Source organism: Harpia harpyja, chromosome 4, assembly GCF_026419915.1.
Source record: "Harpia harpyja isolate bHarHar1 chromosome 4, bHarHar1 primary haplotype, whole genome shotgun sequence".
In the NCBI taxonomy this organism is placed as follows: Eukaryota; Metazoa; Chordata; class Aves; order Accipitriformes; family Accipitridae; genus Harpia; species Harpia harpyja.
The window spans coordinates 20470811-20493600 of NC_068943.1; the positions used below are offsets into that span (position 1 = coordinate 20470811).

Here is a 22790-nt window from a genome sequence, read left to right on the forward strand (position 1 = left end):
TTGAAACACCTGGCAACTCAGTTGGAAGATCTCATAGAGATAAATATTTCCTTTAAGAGCCTAGGCACAGCTTGCAACATCAGAATAAAGAAGTAGCTGTCTGATAGGAAGTCACCAAATATGATTGTTTGACTTCGATCCTTACTGATATAATAAGGTTGCCATAAAAATCCTTGTCCATTAATTCTATTAAGCATTAGAAATTATAGGTAACAATATATTACCTCAAATTTGTGCAGGGGAAACTGATAATTTGATTTCTCAGCTTTCTTCTGCCTGTATTCTGTTAAATTAATTGTTGACAGAGTTTGGTTCGGTAGTCCTAAATGTACATTAAATCATTTTGCAAGATAAGAGATCATCCTGCCTAAACTCTGAACATAATTTGTCTTCAGATCTTTGATTTTTAATCTACTGAGTAGTGTGCTGAGCACTTCAAAGGGAAAAAAATCACAAAAAAGATATATTAAAAATCTTAATATTATGAAATATAAATTAACCTAGTGTTATGAAATATAATTAATACTGCTGCTTATTAGCACACTTGAATATTCTTATTTAGTAATATTAATTGCATAATAACCAACACCAAAACACGCATTCGCACGTACACACAAATCCTTACCATATCTAGAATACAAAGTGCTTGCTTTTAATTGCTTGATAATCTGAAGTTTCTGAGCCCTTCCATTGATGCTGTGGCTGCCAAGATTATGAAGATATACTCTTTGGAAAGTTACTAAAATTAATAGCTTAAATACCTTCCTGAGAATTGTAGTTTCCTCTACACACTAGGGGAGGTAAATAAATTTGAAAATAAATTGGACGCTAACCATAGACGCAGTTTTCTTAGACAAAGAAATACAGTAAAAAATCCAGTGATTATTCTGCTATTCTTGTACTGACCCTAGCTCATTAATATTAAATGTAAAAACATCTGGAAATGCTGTGTTTCACATAGTAACATTACAATCCCTGTGAAAACACTCACCAGCTATAAGAGAAGAGAACAGAATCTTGATATTTAAATTCATGAGGTTAGACATGAAGGTAGTGTATGTTAGATCATAATATAGTTCAACAAATATGTCAGAGTAGTATACATTTTAATGCACTTCCTGATAAAATTTTAAGGGGCTGCCATTTTGACTGAAAATAGCAGACTTTGGAAGCTGGCCATTTTGCTGTAAAAAAAAGTCAATATCAAAGTTTAAGAATATTTTCAAGTATAATTTATTTCATGTGCAATTTATTTGCAAACATTTATATCAAGCTATTAACCTCAACCATGTATAGGGACCCCTTTTAAAAATACTGCCATTAAGGAACACAGATGTCTCTGCTGGTTTTTGCATGTGTCTATTTCTATTCTGCCTGTGCCTCATACTATTTTAATAAGACTCTTGACAACCCAGCATCTTGAGTCTGCAGCCACAAAGCACTTATACGTGTAAGTATACATTGTTTTAAACTGACCGTAGTATTAATGCCTCTTTAGTGAACTTGTTTTTCCAAAAGAGGCTTTTTCTTTTTAAAATTCTCTGAAATCTAGACACAGCCAAGTGTGTTTCTGAGGAGTAAACCTTCAATATAAGATAATTCTATATAAGATATTGGCTCCCTTTTACTGAATTTCTGTGGTCAAAGGAATATCGCCTTGGAGTATATAGATCAGTAGAAACTAATTAGTTTAAAAGATACATATATGCTAGGAACCTGCCAGAATGGGAATCTGTGACAAATTTAAAAGAGCAGCAGATTTAATTTCAAATCTTTTCTGTAACATTTCTCTGAGACTGAATTCATATTAGCAATCTCAATATTTTTCTTGTTCTTCCAGTCAGTTGTTTATTATTTTGCTGCTATTTCAAAGATGTTTCAGTAGTTTCTTAATACAATAATCACGCACAGTTATAAAAATGAATATGATATATACTGTTGTTTTATTAGAAAATAATAGCAAATAGAGTTTGGGAAAACAAATATATGGAGGGACTTCTGTACCTCATTTTCCATCTAAGATGAGAAAAGTGCTTGTCCCACCAGACATGGAAAGCTAATATGACAATTTTCAAAAGCCTAATCTGCCTAAATGAAAGAAAGCATGTGAGCCATTCAGTATTGATTGGGAGGAAAAAGTTCTTTACTTGTTGTTACATTAATCCAGATTTGGCACATTGACAGCAATTTATTCAGAGAACCTGAAAGATCCTTGAAGTTCCCAAAATACATTGATGCATACATTTTCAGTCCCTTTATATCTTATCTGTCTTTGCTTTTCATACATTTATTTTTGCTTTCATCATTGTGGGATCATCAGTCTTCCACTGCAACGCATAGTCTCCTCAACTTAGAGAGTTTGCTCTGCAGTTTAATAATAGAATCAAACTTTCCAGATACAAGAAGTTTTACCAATTTCCCCATGGACTACAAGTACCCTAGTTAGAGACTAATGAGAAATGAAGTCCTCCTTCACTCTAAAAAGTCCGTGATTATTAATAGCACAAATCTTACTACTCTTATACTAATCTTTCTGCATTGCCACATAGCTTTTGTACATATATTAAAGGTAATATTCTAATTTGCAATACACAAGATGTGAGTAGTGTTTAACCCACTCAGCATTCCTAGTAACTGCATATCTACAATTTTAATGTAGGTAAATTTAATGTTATGTGCCTGGGGAACAAACAATAATAATAAATAAATAAGCAAATTAAAAAAAAGCCAACCTTGAACTTCAAATTTAAAATCATAGTTTCTGGGTTAGCCACTTCCATTCAGGAGTGAAATTTTGGGTGTATACAATAAGAATTTCTGGAAAAGTCAGCTTCAAGATATGTAGTAGGCAAAAATACAAAATCAAAAGTTACAAGTTATTAGAAAAGAAAAAGATAACAAAGCAGAGCACATCATTATGCCACCACAAAAGAAGTTCACAGTTTGCCATTATCTTTAATAATGTGTGCAGTTCTGCTCCCTTCACAAAAAGAATCTAACAAAACTGAAAGGTTCAGAAAAAGCCAACAAGGGTGATGAAAGATACGAATCTTCTTTCATATAAGCAATGATTAACTAAGCTAAGGTTCCTCAGTCTAGAAAAACAGTCAGCTAATGGAGAATATGACTGAAGTCTAGAATATTATAAGGAACTTGGTATAGCAAGGCTCAGTTATTCATTTTCTCTTTCAGTAGAAGAATTAGGGGGCACTGAAAGAAAGAAATGAATGAAACAAATTGAGTGAAAGCAAACAAAGCAACAGGAGCCAGGTTTGAAACGGAGGGAGGTAAACCTTCATATGCAGCAAGTGATAAACCGAATTTGTTGTGAAAACGTATTGTGGATGCAACAAATTTACATGAGTTCAAAGAAACATTGAACTAGTTCGTGGAAGACAAGGCCCCTGAGAATTACAGAATGCATGGAAAAGACATCTACCTCAGCACGTCCCTGATCTGAAAGTTGGGCACTGGGGGAATATTAAAGGGAATTACTGTATATTTGAAAATAGTTTTATGGTTTGCTCCCTAGATGTTGACTTATGGCCACAGTCAGAGACATATTTTATCTAGGCTAGATGGACCTCCCTATTCACTTCTTTTAATAAGCAGGTCTATTATCTGTTAGGTCATCGGCCATGTAAAATAAGAGTTCTGGATCACCAGCTGAGATACTGCAGTGTGTAATGCCTTTCTTTGGACCTGAATAGATTCATTTAATGACTGACACCTAAAATCAGAACAGGAGGCTGCTGTCTACATGTACAAGCTATTAATATTTCAGATGTCACAGAGCATGTGTTATCTGCAAAAGGCTGACAGATTGACAAAGGACATTTATGCATTCTTCAGCAGCCATTGAAGTCCAGAAGAAGTAGCTGAGCGTCCTTAAAAGGAATCTAGCTGCCTGTGTTTAGGCAACTACAAAGCAGTTTGCATACATTTGCATATATGTGTCTGTGAGGGAGATACTTCCTCATAGACTCTGGAAACTAAATTCTGCTTCCTGGCCTTCAGCTGCTTCTCTGAAAATGATTCAATCTCCCAGATAGATGTTCTATGAGATCTAGAAATCTACCAGACTGTACAGATATGCTACCATATACAATTAAAACCTGCTCTAATTTGATAGTCAGCAGAATATAGGGATCAGCATCTAGAGGTAATACTCAACTGCCTAAACATAAACATTGAGAGTTTGATTGAATTCTGATGCCTTAGGATATCTGAAATATCTACATGGGTCTGGCAGATCTGGCACAAAATCTGCATAAGCATTCTTTTGGCCTGACATCAGTCAGATCACAGAATCACAGAATCATTCAGGTGGGAGTAGACCTCAGGAGGTCTCTAGTCCAACCTTCTGCTCAAAGCTGAGTCAGCTATGAGGTTAGACCAGGTTGCTTAGTCCAGTGGATCTTGAAAATGTGTAGGGTGATTTGCAGCATCTCAAAAGCCAGTAGATGTGTACATACAGGCAAGTAAATCAAACACTTAACATTTACAACTTGTAACCTTCTTCCTTGGAAACAGAATAGAATATTCTTTCAGGTGTATGCACTGAGCAATCTGTTTTGGTAATGACTGATTATAGTTTTTATGCCAATTGTGATAATTACATTATCTGGATTATTAATCCTTAATTTTGCCAATAATACAGTGAAACAAGAGATTCAGAACTTGCACAAGCAAGTTGTTTGGTGGGGGTTTTTTTGTTTGTTTTGGTTTGGTTTTTTATTGGTTTTGTTGTTGTTGTTGTTGGGGGGGGGTGTTTGGTTTGGGTTTAGAAATAAGGGATGTTCCTGGAAAGTATTACATAAAATACTGCGGAATGTTGTCATGTTATATGACTGCACATTCAAGATGCTTGCAAAAAGATGCCTTCTGGATCCTTTCAGTGTTTTGTTGGAAACCAGTAAAATAAGCCAGGCTGTAGCCTACAAGAGAATACTTAATTTTCTTCAATGTCTTCAGTAAGAGTAGTAAGATTGTAGTCTTAAGGGATAGTGAAACAGTGATCTGAAAGTTGCCTAGAGACTTTTAAAAATCAACGAAATATTTACTTTCCTGTCCCTCCTCCAAGAAAAATAGCCCTGCATTCTTGGCAGGGCTTGTATTCTACAATGAAGTGATATACTTATGACATCTATTTTGCGATCTCTCATTGCATGGTATTGCTTTTCTACGAATTTCTAGCATTTTTTATTCACAATCGTGTCATTCACAGATATTGGCTGACCTAGAAAACCATGTGCTTTTTAAGGATGACCTAGAATGCCAGAAGCTTATTCTGGAAGCCATGAAATACCATCTTTTACCAGAGAGAAGAACTCTCATGCAAAGTCCAAGAACTAAACCTAGGAAATCTACAGTTGGGACACTTTATGCTGTTGGAGGAATGGATAACAACAAAGGTATTAGAGGATATTTGTTATTTTATAAAAGTTATATTTTGCATTTTCTTTAATAGAAAATAGTGAAATAACTTTCTATTCCAAGATTGGGGTGGGGGTGTCTAAATCAGTCAAGAAATTCTGCCAAGTCTTTTTGTCCAATGAAAATCTACTGATATTTAAGGAGAAGTATAAAACTGTTAGAGAAAAGAAACTGAGTTTTGAGTTCATTCTTTGGTCAAAATTATTGTACTTTCCAGAAAGTATTTTAACAAAAAATCTAGACATTCATTTACCTCAGCTTTACCATTCTAGAAATTATGTTTCATTTATAAGTAAGTCAGATATGTACACACCTTTTCTAATCAATGAAAAAAAGGCAGTTTGATACACAGTGTATTCCATCCTTAAGTAGTTGTCTGAAATATTATGGATGATTCATGGTCTTCCAATGCAGAAGTTTATCAATCTTCTAGAGAAAAAAACTAGACAACTAGCTTAAGCTAGATTACTATTTGTCAACAGCTAAAGGAAGGTGAAATTATCCCCACCTTACTGTTAAGAAAAGTAGCAAGCAGTGGAAATTTTATTAAAGTATTTTGTTGTTATTTATTGGGAATAAGAATTATGATGATGTGCTTTTATTTCTGTCAAGAAGTCTAATCCACTGATGTCTTGAATGGAATGAAATGAAATATTTGAACTAAAAGCTAGCTGTGTTATAAGCCTATATACTCAGAAAGGCTTTTATTATTATTTTTTCTTGAAATTCACTAACAAATCCACAGTATCTTACATTTTCATGTCCATATTTAGACTGAAGAATATAACTTCAGGAACATTAGTTCTAATATAAAATAAACTGTACTTAATAAAAAGTACAATATAAAAATAGATCTTCAATATTTCACAACTGTTTCTAGGTGTAGTTATTGCAGTTGTTTCACTCAATAGCTGTGGCAATATCATCTGCAAAAGAACATTGCATGTTTTTCCCATAAAGTTACACCAATGAGAAAGATGTATGACATCTGTGCTTGTGTGAGAAAGAAATGCTGAGAGAATAGGAAAATGTTGAGGAAAGAACCAATACATATATTCTCTTCTTATAGCTGAAGATTATTTTTGTGATTTTAACATTTATAAATGTTTGTGTAGCTAAATGTTAGGCATGGATTTGCACGGAACATTGTCTTTGGATTCTAAAATAACTGAAATACAAATTTCCTCTTACTTACAAATGACGATGAACACTTTAAATATTCAAGTAGTGGAGATGACCATAAGACCAATTTAGGTGCAACTGTATTTGTTCTAGCTTACCATACAGATCTGTTCCTCATTCGTATAGCAAATCAAAATACAGAAATATTTAGGAAGACAGAACAGAGTGTAGCACCATTGCAGCATCAACACTCAGCTGTCGTGGTTTAACCCCAGCCAGCAACTAAACACCACGCAGCCGCTCACTCACTCCCCCCCACCCAGTGGGATGGGGGAGAAAATCGGGAAAAGAAGCAAAACCCGTGGGTTGAGATAAGAACGGTTTAATAGAACAGAAAAGAAGAAACTAATAATGATAATGATAACACTAATAAAATGACAACAGCAATAATGAAAGGATTGGAATGTACAAATGATGCGCAGTGCAATTGCTCACCACCCGCCGACCGACACCCAACCAGTCCCCGAGCGGCGAATCCCTGCCCCCCACTTCCCCGTTCCTATACTGGATGGGACGTCCCATGGTATGGAATACCCCGTTGGCCACTTTGGGTCAGGTGCCCTGGCTGTGTCCTGTGCCAACTTCTTGTGCCCCTCCAGCTTTCTCACCGGCTGGGCGTGAGAAGCTGAAAAATCCTTGACATTAGTCTAAACACTACTGAGCAACAACTGAAAACATCAGTGTTATCAACATTCTTCACATACTGAACTCAAAACATAGCACTGTACCAGCTACTAGGAAGACAGTTAACTCTATCCCAGCTGAAACCAGGACAGTATCCACCCCTTATTCTATACCATTGACGTCATGCACAGTTCCCATACCTTTAGTTACATCCTGATCAATCATCACCTTTCCATTCCTTTAAGACATATAAGCAATGATATATATATATATGTATACACACACAGAGATATCATTCCTTTAGTTCATGGGTCATGTTCATAAAATGTTCATTGAGTTCATTTAGTTTCCGACTCTGGGCTCCGTCTGTCATACCAGTCTTTCTGGGCAGGAGGGATGGTGCAAAGTCCTCTCAGTCAGTAGAGCAGAATTGGGCTTCAGTGCAGTGTGACAAGCAGGTGACATTTGGCGCAGCAGGAGGATGGTGTGCACCGTTGGATTGTTGCATGCTGGAGTCAGTTCTGGTTCCATCACTACTGCGCTTTGCTCAGTTTTCTCACAGTTCTTTTCTTGCTTGATCTAAGTGATTCTTACTATAGTACTATGGATATAGCACATAATTATAGTAAGGATAACATACAGTAGCAGGGTTATATAGCAACTAATATACAGTTTAATTCTGGCTGTTCTCACCTAAAATCAAATCCCCTTGAGGCACACATCGGACTTCCCCATCTTTTCGCATCACCCACCAAGTGCACCCAGGCCCTTGAGCAAAAGCAATCCCACGAATGGGTTTACCTTTGCCTGAGGCAGGAGTAACCCAGACTGTCTTCCCTAACATATTTTTTATGTGCACTACAGGGACTTTATCCCCTTCTACAGTATGTAAAAATTCTGACTGGGCAGGGCCACCCCCATTGGCAGATCCTCTGGTGTTGACTAACCAGGTGGCTTTTGCTAAATGTGTATCCCAATGTTTGAAAGTTCCACCCCCCATTGCTCTCAATGTAGTCTTTAACAGTCCATTGTATCGCTCAATTTTCCCAGAGGCTGGTGCATGATAGGGGATATGATACACCCACTCAATGCCATGCTCTTTGGCCCAGGTGTCTATGAGGTTGTTTCGGAAATGAGTCCCGTTGTCTGACTCAATTCGTTCTGGGGTGCCATGTCGCCACAAGACTTGCTTTTCTAGGCCCAGGATAGTGTTCCGGGCGGTGGCATGGGGCACAGAATATGTTTCCAGCCACCCAGTGGTTGCTTCCACCATCGTGAGCACATAGCGCTTGCCTTGGCGAGTTTGTGGGAGTGTGATATAGTCAATCTGCCAGGCTTCTCCATATTTATATTTCAGCCATCACCCTCCATACCACAGGGGCTTTAACCGCTTGGCTTGCTTAATTGCAGCACATGTTTCACATTCATGGATAACCTGTGCAATAGTGTCCATGGTCAAGTCCACCCCTCGGTCACGAGTCCATCTATAAGTTGCATCTCTTCCCTGATGGCCTGAAGCATCATGGGCCCACCGAGCCATAAATAGCTCACCCTTATGTTGCCAGTCCAGGTCTACCTGAGCCACTTCAATCTTGGCAGCCTGATCCACCTGTTGGTTGTTTTGATGTTCTTCAGTGGCCCGACTCTTGGGTATGTGAGCATCTACATGACGTACTTTTACAACCAGATTCTCTAGCCGGGATTCAATATCTTGCCACAGTGCGGCAGCCCAAATGGGTTTACCTCTGCGCTGCCAGTTGCTCTGCTTCCATTGCTGTAGCCACCCCCACAGGGCATTTGCCACCATCCATGAGTCAGTATAGAGATAGAGCACTGGCCACTTTTCTCTTTCAGCAATATCTAATGCTAGCTGGATGGCTTTCACCTCTGCAAACTGACTCGATTCACCTTCTCCTTCAGCAGTTTCTGCAACTTGTCGTGTAGGACTCCATACGGCAGCTTTCCACCTCCGATGCTTTCCCACGATGCGACAGGATCCGTCAGTGAACAGGGCATATTGCCTCTCGTTTTCTGGCAGTTTATTATACAGCGGGGCCTCTTCAGCACGTGCCACCTCCTCCTCTGGCGACATTCCAAAATCTTTGCCTTCTGGCCAGTCCGTGATCACTTCCAAAATTCCTGGGCGACTGGGGTTTCCTATGCGAGCCCATTGTGTGATCAGTGCAATCCACTTACTCCACGTGGCATCAGTCGCGTGATGTGTAGAGGAGACCCTCCCTTTGAACATCCAGCCCAGCACTGGCAGTCGGGGTACTAAGAGGAGCTGTGTTTCAGTACCAACCACTTCTGAGGCAGCTTGAACTCCTTCATATGCTGCCAATATCTCTTTTTCAGTTAGAGTATAGCGAGCTTCGGATCCCCGATATCCTCGACTCCAAAACCCCAGGGGTCGGCCTCGGGTCTCCCCAGGTGCTTTCTGCCAGAGGCTCCAGGTAGGGCCATTCTCCCCAGCTGCAGTATAGAGCACATTTTTAACATCTTGTCCTGTCCGGACTGGTCCAAGGACTACTGCGTGAACAATCTCCCGTTTAATTTGTTCAAAGGCTTGTTGTTGCTCAGGGCCCCATTGAAAATCATTCTTCTTTCAGGTCTCTTGATAGAGAGGGCTTACAATCAGACTGTAATTTGGAATATGCATTCTCCAAAACCCCACGACACCTAAGAAGGCCTGTGTTTCCTTTTTATTAGTTGGTGGAGACATAGCTGCTATTTTGTTAATCACATCTATTGGGATCTGACGACGCCCATCTTGCCATTTTATTCCTAAAAACTGGATCTCCCGTGCAGGTCCCTTGACCTTACTTTCTTTTATGGCAAAACCGGCTTTCAGAAGGATTTGGATTATTTTCTTCCCTTTCTCAAAGACTTCTTCTGCCGTGTTGCCCCATACGATGATGTCATCAATGTATTGCAGGTGTTCCGGAGCTTCACCTTTTTCCAGTGCAGTCTGGATTAGTCCATGGCAAATGGTGGGGCTGTGTTTCCACCCCTGGAGCAATCGATTCCAAGTGTACTGGACACCCCTCCAAGTAAAGGCAAATTGTGGACGACACTCTGCTGCCAGAGGGATTGAGAAAAACGCATTAGCAATGTCAATTGTAGCATACCACTTGGCTGCCTTTGACTCTAGTTCGTATTGAAGTTCTAGCATATCTGGAACGGCAGCACTCAGCGGTGGCGTAACTTCATTCAGGCCGCGATAGTCAACTGTTAGTCTCCACTCCCCATTAGACTTTCGCACGGGCCATATGGGACTATTAAAAGGTGAGCGAGTTTTGCTGATCACTCCTTGGCTCTCCAGTTGGCGAATCAACTTGTGAATGGGAATCAGAGAGTCTCGGTTGGTGCGATATTGCCGCCGGTGCACCGTCGTGGTAGCAATTGGTACTTGTTGTTCTTCAACCCTCAGTAACCCCACAATCGAAGGGTCTTGAGAGAGACCAGGCAGGGTAGACAGCTGTTCCGTGCCCTCCGTCTCCAAGGCAGCTATACCAAAAGCCCATCGATACCCCTTTGGGTCCTTAAAATACCCTCTCCTGAGATAGTCTATGCCAAGGATGCACGGAGCCTCTGGACCAGTCACAATGGGGTGTTTCTGCCATTCATTCCCAGTTAGGCTTACTTCAGCTTCCAATACAGTTAAGTCTTGGGATCCCCCTGTCACACCAGAAATAGAAATGGGTTCTGCCCCTTCATAACTTGATGGCATTAAAGTACACTGTGCGCCGGTGCCTACTAGAGCCTTATACTCCTGTGGGTCTAACGTGCCAGGCCATCGAATCCACACAGTCCAATAGACCCGGTTATCCCTTTCCTCCACCTGGCTGGAGGCAGGGCCCCTCTAATTCTGGTCAGAGTATCCAGTATTCACTTCTCGTAAAATTGGCTCAGAAGTCCCTTCAAGAGGATCAGAAATAAGATCAGCCCTTCTACTCTGTTTGGAAACCGGAGCGGCATTTTTCCTGGTAGAATCCCCTTTTGTGGTGTTTTTTCCTCGCAGCTCACGTACCCGTGCATTTAGGACCGAGGTAGGTTTTCCATCCCATTTCCTCATGTCCTCTCCATGATCACATAAGTAAAACCACAGGGCACCTCGCGGTGTGTACCTTCTATATTCTCTCTCTTGGGCAGAGGAGCGCTCACTCCTAATAGCTGAGACATTGGTCCTTACAGGTGGGCAACAGGACATCTCCTCTTTGAATTGCTGGAAATCCTCGGACAGCTTCTCCACAGCCGAAATGCAGGCTTGTAGGGAGGAGGAGAGATTTTCTTCGTATTGACGGAGTTGGCGAGCCACTTCATCCACTGTCGGTGCCTCTTCGTCTTTCCAGGTCATTATTGCCAGTGAGTTGGCATAGGACGATGGTGCGCTCCGTACAAACTTCCGCCACATGGGTCGTGTGCATTGGACTTCGTCTGGATCTTTGGGTAATTGTGGGTTGTCCGGATCATGATGAATTGTCTCTAGCACAGCTAATTCCCTCAGATATTGGATACCTTTTTCCATGGTTGTCCACTTGCTTGATTGACATATAACATCTTCCTTAAAGGGGTACCTTTCCTTCACACTTGACAGGAGTCGCCTCCAGAGGCTGATGGCTTGTGTCCCTCTTCCAATTGCCTTGTCAATGCCACCTTCCCTGGCAAGCGATCCCAGCTGCTTGGCTTCCCTACCTTCTAATTCCAAGCTATTAGCCCCATTGTCCCAGCATCGGAGGAGCCAGGTGATAATATGCTCACCTATACGGCGGCCAAAATCTTTTCGCATATCCCGCAGCTCACTCAAGGATAGGGACCGGGTTATTACCTCTGGTTCTGCCTCTTCCTCCTGTTCCCGTGATGACCCTGGTTCGCCTTCATCCTTTGCTAAGCGAACTGATATTTTTGTATATTTCTTTTTCTGTACGGGGGCAACTGATACTGGTGCAGGTTGGTCCGCTGGTTCAGTTGCAGTACCACTCGCCGGGTCTTGGATAACTGCAGTGTCTGTTGCCAAGGTTTGGGTAGCTGCTGTGCTCGTTGCTGGGGCTGGAGGGACCTCAGTGCCCGTTGCCGAGGTTTGGGTAGCTGCCGTGCTCATTGCCAAGGCTGGAGGGGCTGCAGTGCCTGTCACTGAGGTTTGGGTAGCCACAGTGCTCGTCGCCGGGGCTGGAGGGGCCGCAGTGCCCATTGCCGAGGTTTGAGTGACCGCAGTGCTCATCGTTTTGTTGTTAGGTCCAGAGACCTTCTCTTCCCCTTGAGGGTACTGAGTGGTGTCGAACAGGGCTCGATAGGCATGGGCCAGGCCCCAGCACGTTGCAGTAATTTGTATCTCTCTGGAGCTGCCGGGGTGACAGCATACCTTTTCCAAATATTTTACTAGTTCTTCTGGATTCTGCACTTGTTCAGGGGTGAATTTCCAAAACATTGGAGGTGCCCACTTTTCTAGGTACTTGCCCATACTACCCCACACACCCTGCCACTCATAATTATCCAGCCTTGGGGCAGATCTCTGGGTGATTTTCTTAAATAGTTGTTTAACCTTAAACGAGAGCTGAACCACATTCAGAAGCATGCTAATTCCTAGCAGTAGGGCTAGGACCGTGCTGGTCTCAACATCCCAAGAGTATTCAAATTTTTCAAAATTCTCAAACACCATTGTAACTGGACTGAAGGAAAAAGGAGAGAGGAAGAAAGGTACCCCACCCATAGACTGGTTTTCCAAGGAGGAAAGGTAAATGGTGTAATTATTAATAGTTTCCCACAGATGGCTTCCACAGTATAAAGGTGACAATGCTGGGTACAAGTACCGGATTAATCCCACAGCCGACGACTTTATCATACCATAAACCAGTGTTATACAATACATCAAAGCGAAAACCTTAATCCACCTCCCACGGATGATAAGCAGCAGAAGAGGGACTACATACAGCAAGCGAGGTGATACATAACAGAACTTTAAAAACCAGAGCAACAACTCTAAGAACACATAAATCAACATAATGACCAGCGACTATTAGACCGATATAATGAATGCTTATAACAAATTTGTTTTAACAAGCTCTGGTCAGGTTTGTCGTTATCTCAACCCTTCGTGCCCCACGTTGGGCGCCAAAAAGGACTGTCGTGGTTTAACCCCAGCCAGCAACTAAACACCACGCAGCCGCTCACTCACTCCCCCCCACCCAGTGGGATGGGGGAGAAAATCGGGAAAAGAAGCAAAACCCGTGGGTTGAGATAAGAACGGTTTAATAGAACAGAAAAGAAGAAACTAATAATGATAATGATAACACTAATAAAATGACAACAGCAATAATGAAAGGATTGGAATGTACAAATGATGCGCAGTGCAATTGCTCACCACCCGCCGACCGACACCCAACCAGTCCCCGAGCGGCGAATCCCTGCCCCCCACTTCCCCGTTCCTATACTGGATGGGACGTCCCATGGTATGGAATACCCCGTTGGCCACTTTGGGTCAGGTGCCCTGGCTGTGTCCTGTGCCAACTTCTTGTGCCCCTCCAGCTTTCTCACCGGCTGGGCGTGAGAAGCTGAAAAATCCTTGACATTAGTCTAAACACTACTGAGCAACAACTGAAAACATCAGTGTTATCAACATTCTTCGCTCTGAACTCAAAACATAGCACTGTACCAGCTACTAGGAAGACAGTTAACTCTATCCCAGCTGAAACCAGGACATCAGCCTATTTTGCAGATTCAGGTCAGTCAGAAGCAGTTTATTTCTGTAGCAGCAGGAGAAAATGCAATGGGACAGAGGTTCAGCCCTCTGTCAGTGTGAACTCTGACTGAAAACAGAAGTACCAGGGCTTATATACATTTACAGCAGATAAAAACTGCTTTGAGAGGGGGCTTGGTATGGCAGAGCAGCATCTGCATCATAGGAGCCTTTGTTAGAGTCGATGTAACATGTAGTCCTGATAACTCAGGATCTGCAACCATGCAGCCTCGAGTTGCATCTGCTCAGCTCATTCCTCTTGTGATGCTGCTGTGTCCTTGACTAGCTTTTATGCCCAGCGAGTCTTCCTTCCACACATCAGTTCAGGAGATCTGAGTGCTGGTTGCATGTTTTGAAGTCACTGAGTTCATAAAGCACTCTTCAGTATTTGGGCCATGAGATGATGCTGATACTGTATTCTCTCTCCTCAATAATTCTTTTTTTTTTTTTTTTTCCCCACAACTTTCTCCACTGAAATGCTGGCATGGATGATTGTGATTCACAATGATGTATTTTTAATGCCTCCTGGTGTTTGCTACCAAATATGAAACAGTTACATGTAAGAACTAGATGAGCTAAGCAAATTAGCAATTTATTAGCTACCATATAAAACAGTGGGTAAGTGCTAGTATTATGAAAGTATTTGAAGGTTATGTGACCCATCACAGAAAAAGTGGCCTCACATGCTAAATCAAGTTTGTTTTGAAATCTGTTCTATAGTTATCTTCCTTTCCATTAAAAAGATGTGATAATTAAACTCCAGCAACCAGTGACTGGAATTATGCCTGACGTGAAAAGTTAATGCAGTATAGTACTGATAGGATAGAATTAAAAAGAACAAAGTTAGGTCATTTTGTAATTTTAATTTCCTAAATGTACAAAACCTCATTTAAATCTCTGTTTCCACACACCTTGTTTATTTATTCATTTAGTCTGAAAGGCACATATAAGAAACGGATTTTTTCTATATGTTTACATTAATAGAATGAGATGTATTAATAGATTAGAGGTATATGCTTCTGACAATGTTCCATTCACCTTACCCATTCATATCGTCACACTGACTTCTGTAATTTGGATTAGCAGGTTTTAATCATCTAGTATTATACAAAAGCTGTTTAAGTGCACATATAAAGGAGGATGCTAGACTGAAATAAATGAGTAAATACAAGAAGTGGACATACACCAATTTGTAAGAATGGTAAAACACTGACTTCTTGCAGCCATCTTGGAATCCCAAATGCAGAACAAAAGCCATGTGATAGAACATGATGTATATGGTCTATGTTAAGATAGTGCTATAGAAGGTTATGATGAGGAAAATATACTTGCGCAGCAAGAGGAGATTGGTATAAATAATTGAGCAGTGTTATACTGATGGCAGAATACTGATTGATCTCTCATGATGTGTTCTAACCTGTCTCACTACCTAGCAGGTAGAATAATAAGGGACAAGGAGAATCTGCAGAAAAAGAAAAAAAAAAAAGAAAACCAAAGTTTCAGGGTAACCATGATCCAAACCCACTGGTATATATTATTTTTGGAATAGTCCTAGATTAGTTCATCAAAGTCCTAGATTAGTTCATTATTTACTGAATCACAGTCTTTAACTAAATACAAGGGAAAAAGAAATGAAAAATTACATGAGCAAGAAACTATTCCATAAACATGTGACCGGTCATTAACAAAGAGAGGGAACAGTTGATTTACTGAAACATTGATATTAAATGTGTGTTTTTCATTGATCTTGTGACTAGATATAAAACCTATCACAAAAATTTCTCTGATGTTAAATAGGTGAGGTGCATCATTAGTCTATATCAAGCAATATTAAAAGTCCTTTCATTATTATTTAGATATTTTTTAGAAAGATCTTTTATATTACCACAGATACATTAAAAAATGAATCTTCTGAAATGTGAAATTGTGAGGTCTCCAGTCATTGTTCCTTAAACTCACGTTGCATATTTTGCCTTTTCTTTAATGGTTTTCAGTCATTTGGAATAATCTTTTTTTCTTTACAAATATGGTTTATCAAATGTGGTTTATTACTTATATACCATTATTTCACAGGAATGTCATCTAACATAGCTACATGAAGTTACTCTTTTGCTCTGGCGAACTTCAAAGATGTCCTTGTTTTTCTGGGCTTTTTTTTTTTTAATTTCTAGCAAGACATTTCTCACAGCACACTTCACTTAAACCTTATTTATTTTAGTTTTATGTTTTTCATTTTCATATAGGCATACTTTTTAAATACTGAAAGAAATATTGGACAACGTATTGTAAATACTGTAAATAAAGGGAAAAAATAGAGAAAGATCATGTTCTTACTCTTAGGTAATTTTTCTTGTTTTTTAAGATATGTATCTGAGATGTCTGTAACTTAAAAATCTATCTACCTCCTTCATCTTCAGTTTGGTGGGAATTTGTAAAAGAAAAAGAAAAAAAAAAGTAAAATCCATCAAGATTGTTTTGTGGCATTTTGCAAGTTGTGGAAATTACTACAAACCACTTTGTCTTCACATACATAAAACATTTGTCAGCATTCATTATCTATTCATTTGATGTATATAACCAACTTGAGAAAACATGTTCTCTTCATCTTGCATTTGCATTCAAAATATATAATGTACAATAACTGAGTTTAATTTTAGGAATGTGAGTGCTTATAGTCCTTGTATTTGTATAATACACAAACAGCAAAACCTACTTAAGAAGGTATAGTGTTTCTTTTTAAAAAAGGAAAAAAAACCCTCCAATGTGTTTATTACAGAACATTTCTCTCTGTGTGCATTTTGAAAAGCTTTACATAAATATGCATACTTGGTAAGTATACATAGATGTATGTGTATATATACTCATACATATAAGTAATATGAATTATTGAGCTGTTCTCTTAAAAGTTTGAGGCTGTAGCATGGTAGAATACCTCACCCTATCTGTTGTACTTAAGCTGTTCCTTAATCCAGCATGCAAATGAATTTATGGCTCAGGCTTCCTGCATTTAATGATAGATCATCTACATAATATATTTTTGTTAAGCTTTTTTTTTTTTAATAAGAACTTGGTATGTTGTCTTATTCCTATTCAGGTATTAGAATACAAGTAAATAGTCTAATGCTTACAAACTCTTAAGGAAAGTTGGAACAGCCACTGGCTCCAGCCGCCCAGGCCCAGGACCCACTGGAGCTCTCAGCATGGTGCCTCCGGGAACCCAGGGTCTCTGCTGGGCCTGAGGGATGAATCTGCCATTTTCCCATTAGCAGGTTCAACCAGCAGCAAAGTTAAGCGTGTGTCCCAGAGACAGGCACAGATACAGACACACATGGACACGCACACAGGCATTTCTGAATAGAAAAAATCCAGACTGTAACACCATCTGGTAGTTTTTCAGTACTTATTTTACATCACTTAATTTCTGGCATTTTTTCAGTGTGGTTAAATTCTGAAATTGCTGATTCAGTTATGGTTTGAAATAAAGAGAAGAACTTGAAGTGATCTATTCTGAAGCCTCCACAGCTTCAAATATAAGGGAAGAGGCAAAGTTACCACACAGGAGATAAATTTCATCATCCCACAAACTCCCCACCTTGCCAATCTGTTGCCCTGGTATTCACACCTGTTGGTACAACCTGTGGGGTCAAGCAGACAGCGCAAGAGGCTGCTGCCTTCATGGGAATATTTGGGGGGTTATTCTCCAAAGAACTCTCCTGTGTCCCTCCTCATTACTTCCCTGCTGCTTACTCTATTTTCTGACATTTCCAGTGCAGATATTTTATCACTGATTAAGGTACACAGAAAAAAAAGGAAACCTTGTGTTTGATCTAGAGAAGACAAATGCATGGCAGCTGGACAATTTAGAGAACCTCTGCACTGTCAGAAACCTTATCCTTTTCCACACACTAACCAATTTCTGTTCTCTGATCACCCAAGTTTCATTAATGGTTGTTACTACTGGGATTGGCTTTGGAGTAAACTAAATAATTTCTTCCAGCACAAATCCTGAAAGTTGTTCTGGAGACAGTTCACTGCTGGAACCACCCTCAATAGCCAGTGTGGGTAAGACTTCAAAAATGTCGGCACCTACTGCCCTGTGCAGTCCTCCAGCTCTATCTTGCACCTTCAGGCACCTCAAAAATCTTCATGCCAAATTCTAGGAAGTGCTCCAAAAGGCTACAGTTTCAGGCATAAGAACATCCCAGTAAGCTTCAGTGTTATTTTTAACACTGAACTGGAAGACCAAATGAACACATTTGTCTCTTTGGGCTACAGAAGGCACTATGTAGAGCCCAATGGATACAGGGCATTAGCTGGCTCCTATCCATGCAAGTTAGGGATAGCACCCTTTACAACAGGTTTACCTTAGAGGGAGGTAATTGCAGCAAAACAATCTCCCAGGAACTGAGCCAACAGCTAAGCAGTGTGGATGAGCATCTGTACAGCTATAATGATAGATAATAAAAGAAGGCTGGGGGTAATAGGAAATTGGTGCTGTTGCAGCACCAAACTGCTCAGTTCACATCGTTTAAACCAAATCATGATCAAAGCAGCTTTTTTATTTACTTATAATACATAATTAACTGGCAATCAGATGAACTAAGTCTTTAGGATCAATATCAGTCATGCAGTAGCTGAACTGCAGTACAAGACACTTACAAAATATGAAATAACTTCTTCAAATTTCTGAACACCCTTCTTGAGCAAATCCCCAAAAGTTCTAGTCACAGACACACGTGCACACATGTGCACAGACACACACACACAAGCACAGATACAGGCACTCCCTCTCACAGTTCGTGCAGGTCACCATCACCCCCTCCCTAGGGGTGGGAGCTCCACTGGGTGCGCACCTCTCCTGTGGGAGATGCAGTTCCCCCAGCATTTGCTGCTGTCCACAGGTAGAACTCTTCTTTTTACTGTTAGCACCTTATTTGCACAAGTTCCAATAGGAACAAAACTGCTTTTAAAGAAGAGGCATGTGTTTCATTGATGAGCAAAGGTAGACTAATGTACTGCATGTTATAAATCATTAATAAAAGGGACTTTTGTAAGTTTTAGACTAGATAAAAAACATAAAACATGAATGTTTTTCTGTTATAAAACATAACACTATATTGTAAAACAAAACACCCAACACTAAAGGCATACCTAAAATCACTGTCGAAAAGCTGTCATTTCTGATACTCTTTAAAATATTGGAAAAAACTTGTATTAGTTTTAGAGAATTCTGATCATATTGAATAATTAATCAGAATTCTCTGATCAGTTCAGAATATTCCCAAAAGTTTTCTGATATTTGTTCATGTCCCTTCATGGCAAATCTTTATGACATTTTTTTTTTCACTCAAAAAATGTAAGACACTTTTGTGTACAAGTGACAGATTTTTGGAGTGCTTAAAAGAATTTTTTACAGTCTATAAGAGAACAGTAGTTAACTGCTACCCTGTTTTCTGTACAGCTCTTTCTTTACCAAGAGTTTCTCCTTGATATCTGTGTCAGTAACCTATTTAGGTCACACTCGTTCCACTTGAGTAACCATCTTTTCAGTTCAAAATGTAATGTTGCAGATCACTAGATCAAGGTCATCATTTTGCACCTACTCACAGCAGCATCTCTAAATCTTGAACAAAATGGTCAAAATACACGTCAGCAACAGCTTCAGTAATAGCAAAATCAGCAGAAAGTCTTGCAGGGGAAAAAAAAAGTAGAAATTTTATGACGATGAATGTAGAACTCCTACCCTTCTTCATGGGTTTAAATACTGAATCATTCTAGCTGTGAGAAGAAAAAAGTACCTTTATGGTGGAAATGTTTATATTGAATACAAAGGTGGGGTCTGGAGCAAGGGGGAGATGTTTAGGCATTTGTATCTGCTTCTGAGGCAATTTTCACTTTGTTTATACCAAAATTCATGCATTTATACTTAAATTAATACATTGCTGTCATAGTCTCAGACATTCTTCATGAAGTTTATCTGACTTCCTGTAGCCTACCTACAGCAGGTTCAAAAATACTTAATAACATCTTTGGAAGTCAGGCTCTAGAAATTTCTGCATTTGACTTGAAACATTGAGTTGCAAACAATATTGCAATCAATGTATTCTTTTTCATGCAATGACCTTGCTGTATGGTTAGTCTTCAATCATGTAAAAGATGTGAGAATGACAATCAGCTTTATACAAAATTCTTGATTTACAATTCATTAGCAAGGAAATGTAATATGCTTAGCTTCAGAAAAAGAGTAAGTGTAATAGGAAGATAACTAAAAGATCACTTGAAAAGGTTTCACCAAAACAATTTCACAATTTCACAAGGTTACAAATGTTAACTAAAACAAAAAAAATAGAAATTTGTATTGTGCAATGGTGTACTGATTTGTAGATAAAGGTAAAACTGTGACATCTAGTACTTTATTGTTTCATCAGAAACATTGGATGGGAGAATCACATACACCCCTGCTGCGTACACACAGGAATTGTCAGCAGCAGTTGGACCTTCATGCAAAAGTACCCTGATTATCTACAGTACATTCATTTCTAAAGTTTTCTTTCTCTGTAGATCTCTCATTACTTCATAAACCTTGATTAATCAGGGCTTATAATGCCCATGAAAGTATGCACAATACACAGAGCTAATCTCATCCAATACCCAGCTGGATCATAAGTGGAATTTAAGTTAAAAAAAAAAAATAATTGAAATGTATCCAGAACATCAAGAAAAATCCTTACTTATTGGAAATCATTTGTGCTTCCACACACTTTTGTTTATCATGCAGATAGCTATTAAATGAATTCTTTTCACCTCTCTATGTCTTTTTCGTATACTCTGTCTTCAGTACTACTCACTGAAATAACTCAAGCTTTTTTAGAGATCGGTCCATCTGAAAAATAGGGCTTTGGGCATTTGTGTGTATATAGAGGAATTCCCTGAGTGTGTAGTATGTTTATTATAAGATCCACAACGTTCTATGTATTTGCTTTTCTTTAATCTTTGCAGTTTCGTATCCAATTATTAGTCTAATAAGTCATATTTTTCCTTTTTACTGTTAGACAACTAAAAAAACACTAGAGTGATACTGTGGTGTACTGTGGTATTTTGTTTTACAGGAAAATATGTCTATCTCTCCATAATCAGCACATACGCTGCAGCCAAAAATGAATAATGATTTTTTGCTTTATTTATTTTATTCATATTTCCATATTAAGCCTGTATCTCTCATTTCCCTAAGAAAATATACTATAGTATCTTCCCAACTGCTTCCTTCCTGTTCTTGGGAAACTGGATTTTCCAGTTTTCTGAAACATTTAATCAGAATTACTTCAGTTTGTCCATGGGGATTAGAAAAAAGTAGTTGTCTACAGTTTTCTAACATTGGTTAGACATCCTATCACAGCCTGTGTAGACTGGGGTAGGCAGTCTTAACCAACATTGCTCATTTCTTTGAGTTTGCACAGTTTGGAAGTTGTTTCAGTTACGAGTCGGCTCTGCTGACTGCCATCTACAAGAAATGGCAGAGAGGAGAAGACTTTCTGATCTCAGCTGGCATGTGATGCTATCGACTTTTGCTTGTCACTGGAACCAGCATCTGGCTGAGTGACTCTTCCTCCATTGCACCACACCATGGTGGTTTGAAATAGGTTGTTTGACTCTAGATACTGATCTCACCTTAGAATTGGTGAAAGTGAATGTAGAGGGGGTTTCTTCCCTCTTCCTGCTAGATGCCTGTGTGCAGGGGATACTCTATAGTCCCTCCAGATCTGATGGCAAAGAGTGACTTGTGGTCCTGCAATGTAATTGTTGTTTCTGTATGCACTTGTTCAGAGTTAATGAAATAATGTGAAGCCTGTGTCACAGACAACTAGAATGCTGTTTTTATACCAGGGTTTGGATGCTTAAAATCCTGTAGAGGTGCTTGAGCTTAGAAAGCCTGCAAAAATCCTTTTCAGAGTTGCTGCAGGATGGAAGGAATTGGACATGCTGCATTCTCATCCAGTCTGCCAATGAGGAGTGGACCCTGAAGTGAATGCTGCACACAGGTGTTTCTTCCATTTTTGTTTTACTGCTCCCACTAGAACCTAGTAAGGAACAACTTGTATGAACCAGGGAGTGAGCTGGGTGCCATGCTATTTGACAGTATATTTGCATCCTGTTAATTTGGTTGCTCTTAGTTCCTAGCTGAAAACTGGCAGGATGTAGACACAAGGACAATGCAGTAGTCTTACCAACCCGAAGTCCAGGACTTAAGTACAGGTCAAGCACACAACTTTAAACAAGTCTTTTATGTTGTAAAAGGTAATAATACGTTGCCTGTCACAATTCTCCCAAGTTCCTCAGTCTTCAACATCTTATCCTTCTGGGTATGAAAATACTATTCTCTCTTTTTCTTTATAGGGAAACTCAAGCACAGAGAGGAGAAAAAAAAAATCCCTATGTTGGATTTAGGTGCCAAAATGTTAAGTGTGAATATACTCTATCAGTAAGTGGCTACTTCCTAGAATGGATTCCTATGTGAAGTGCCTTGCTTTGATTTACAGGACACAAGGAGAGTAAGCTTAGTGAATGGGAACTGTGAACATAAGTGCATGTGTCAAGATGCTGTCTAGAGCTAGTCAAAAGGGAAATGCAGAAGTCAGAGGTGTCTCAAGTCATATGCATTCTGCAACTTCTGGACTTAGCTCATGGTTCCTATCCCTTACCTTCTCCTCCTCACTCTCCTAAAACTGAAAATAAAATACACAGGTGTTCTGCAGCAAAGATGGGTTGTAACAAGAACCGTAGCATAAACATTCTCCTCAAACTGATGATGTTT

The 22790-nt window shown here is 39.6% G+C and overlaps 1 protein-coding gene across 1 annotated transcript in view; it reads left to right on the forward strand.

Annotated features, from left to right (window-relative positions):
- The window catches only part of KLHL1 (kelch like family member 1), a 259260-nt gene that overhangs the window by 169614 nt on the left and 66856 nt on the right, over window positions 1–22790 (forward strand). The window contains exon 6 of the mRNA XM_052786007.1: window positions 5228–5414. Coding sequence (XP_052641967.1) covers window positions 5228–5414 — 187 coding nt within the window. The remainder of the gene's footprint in view (window positions 1–5227; window positions 5415–22790) is intronic.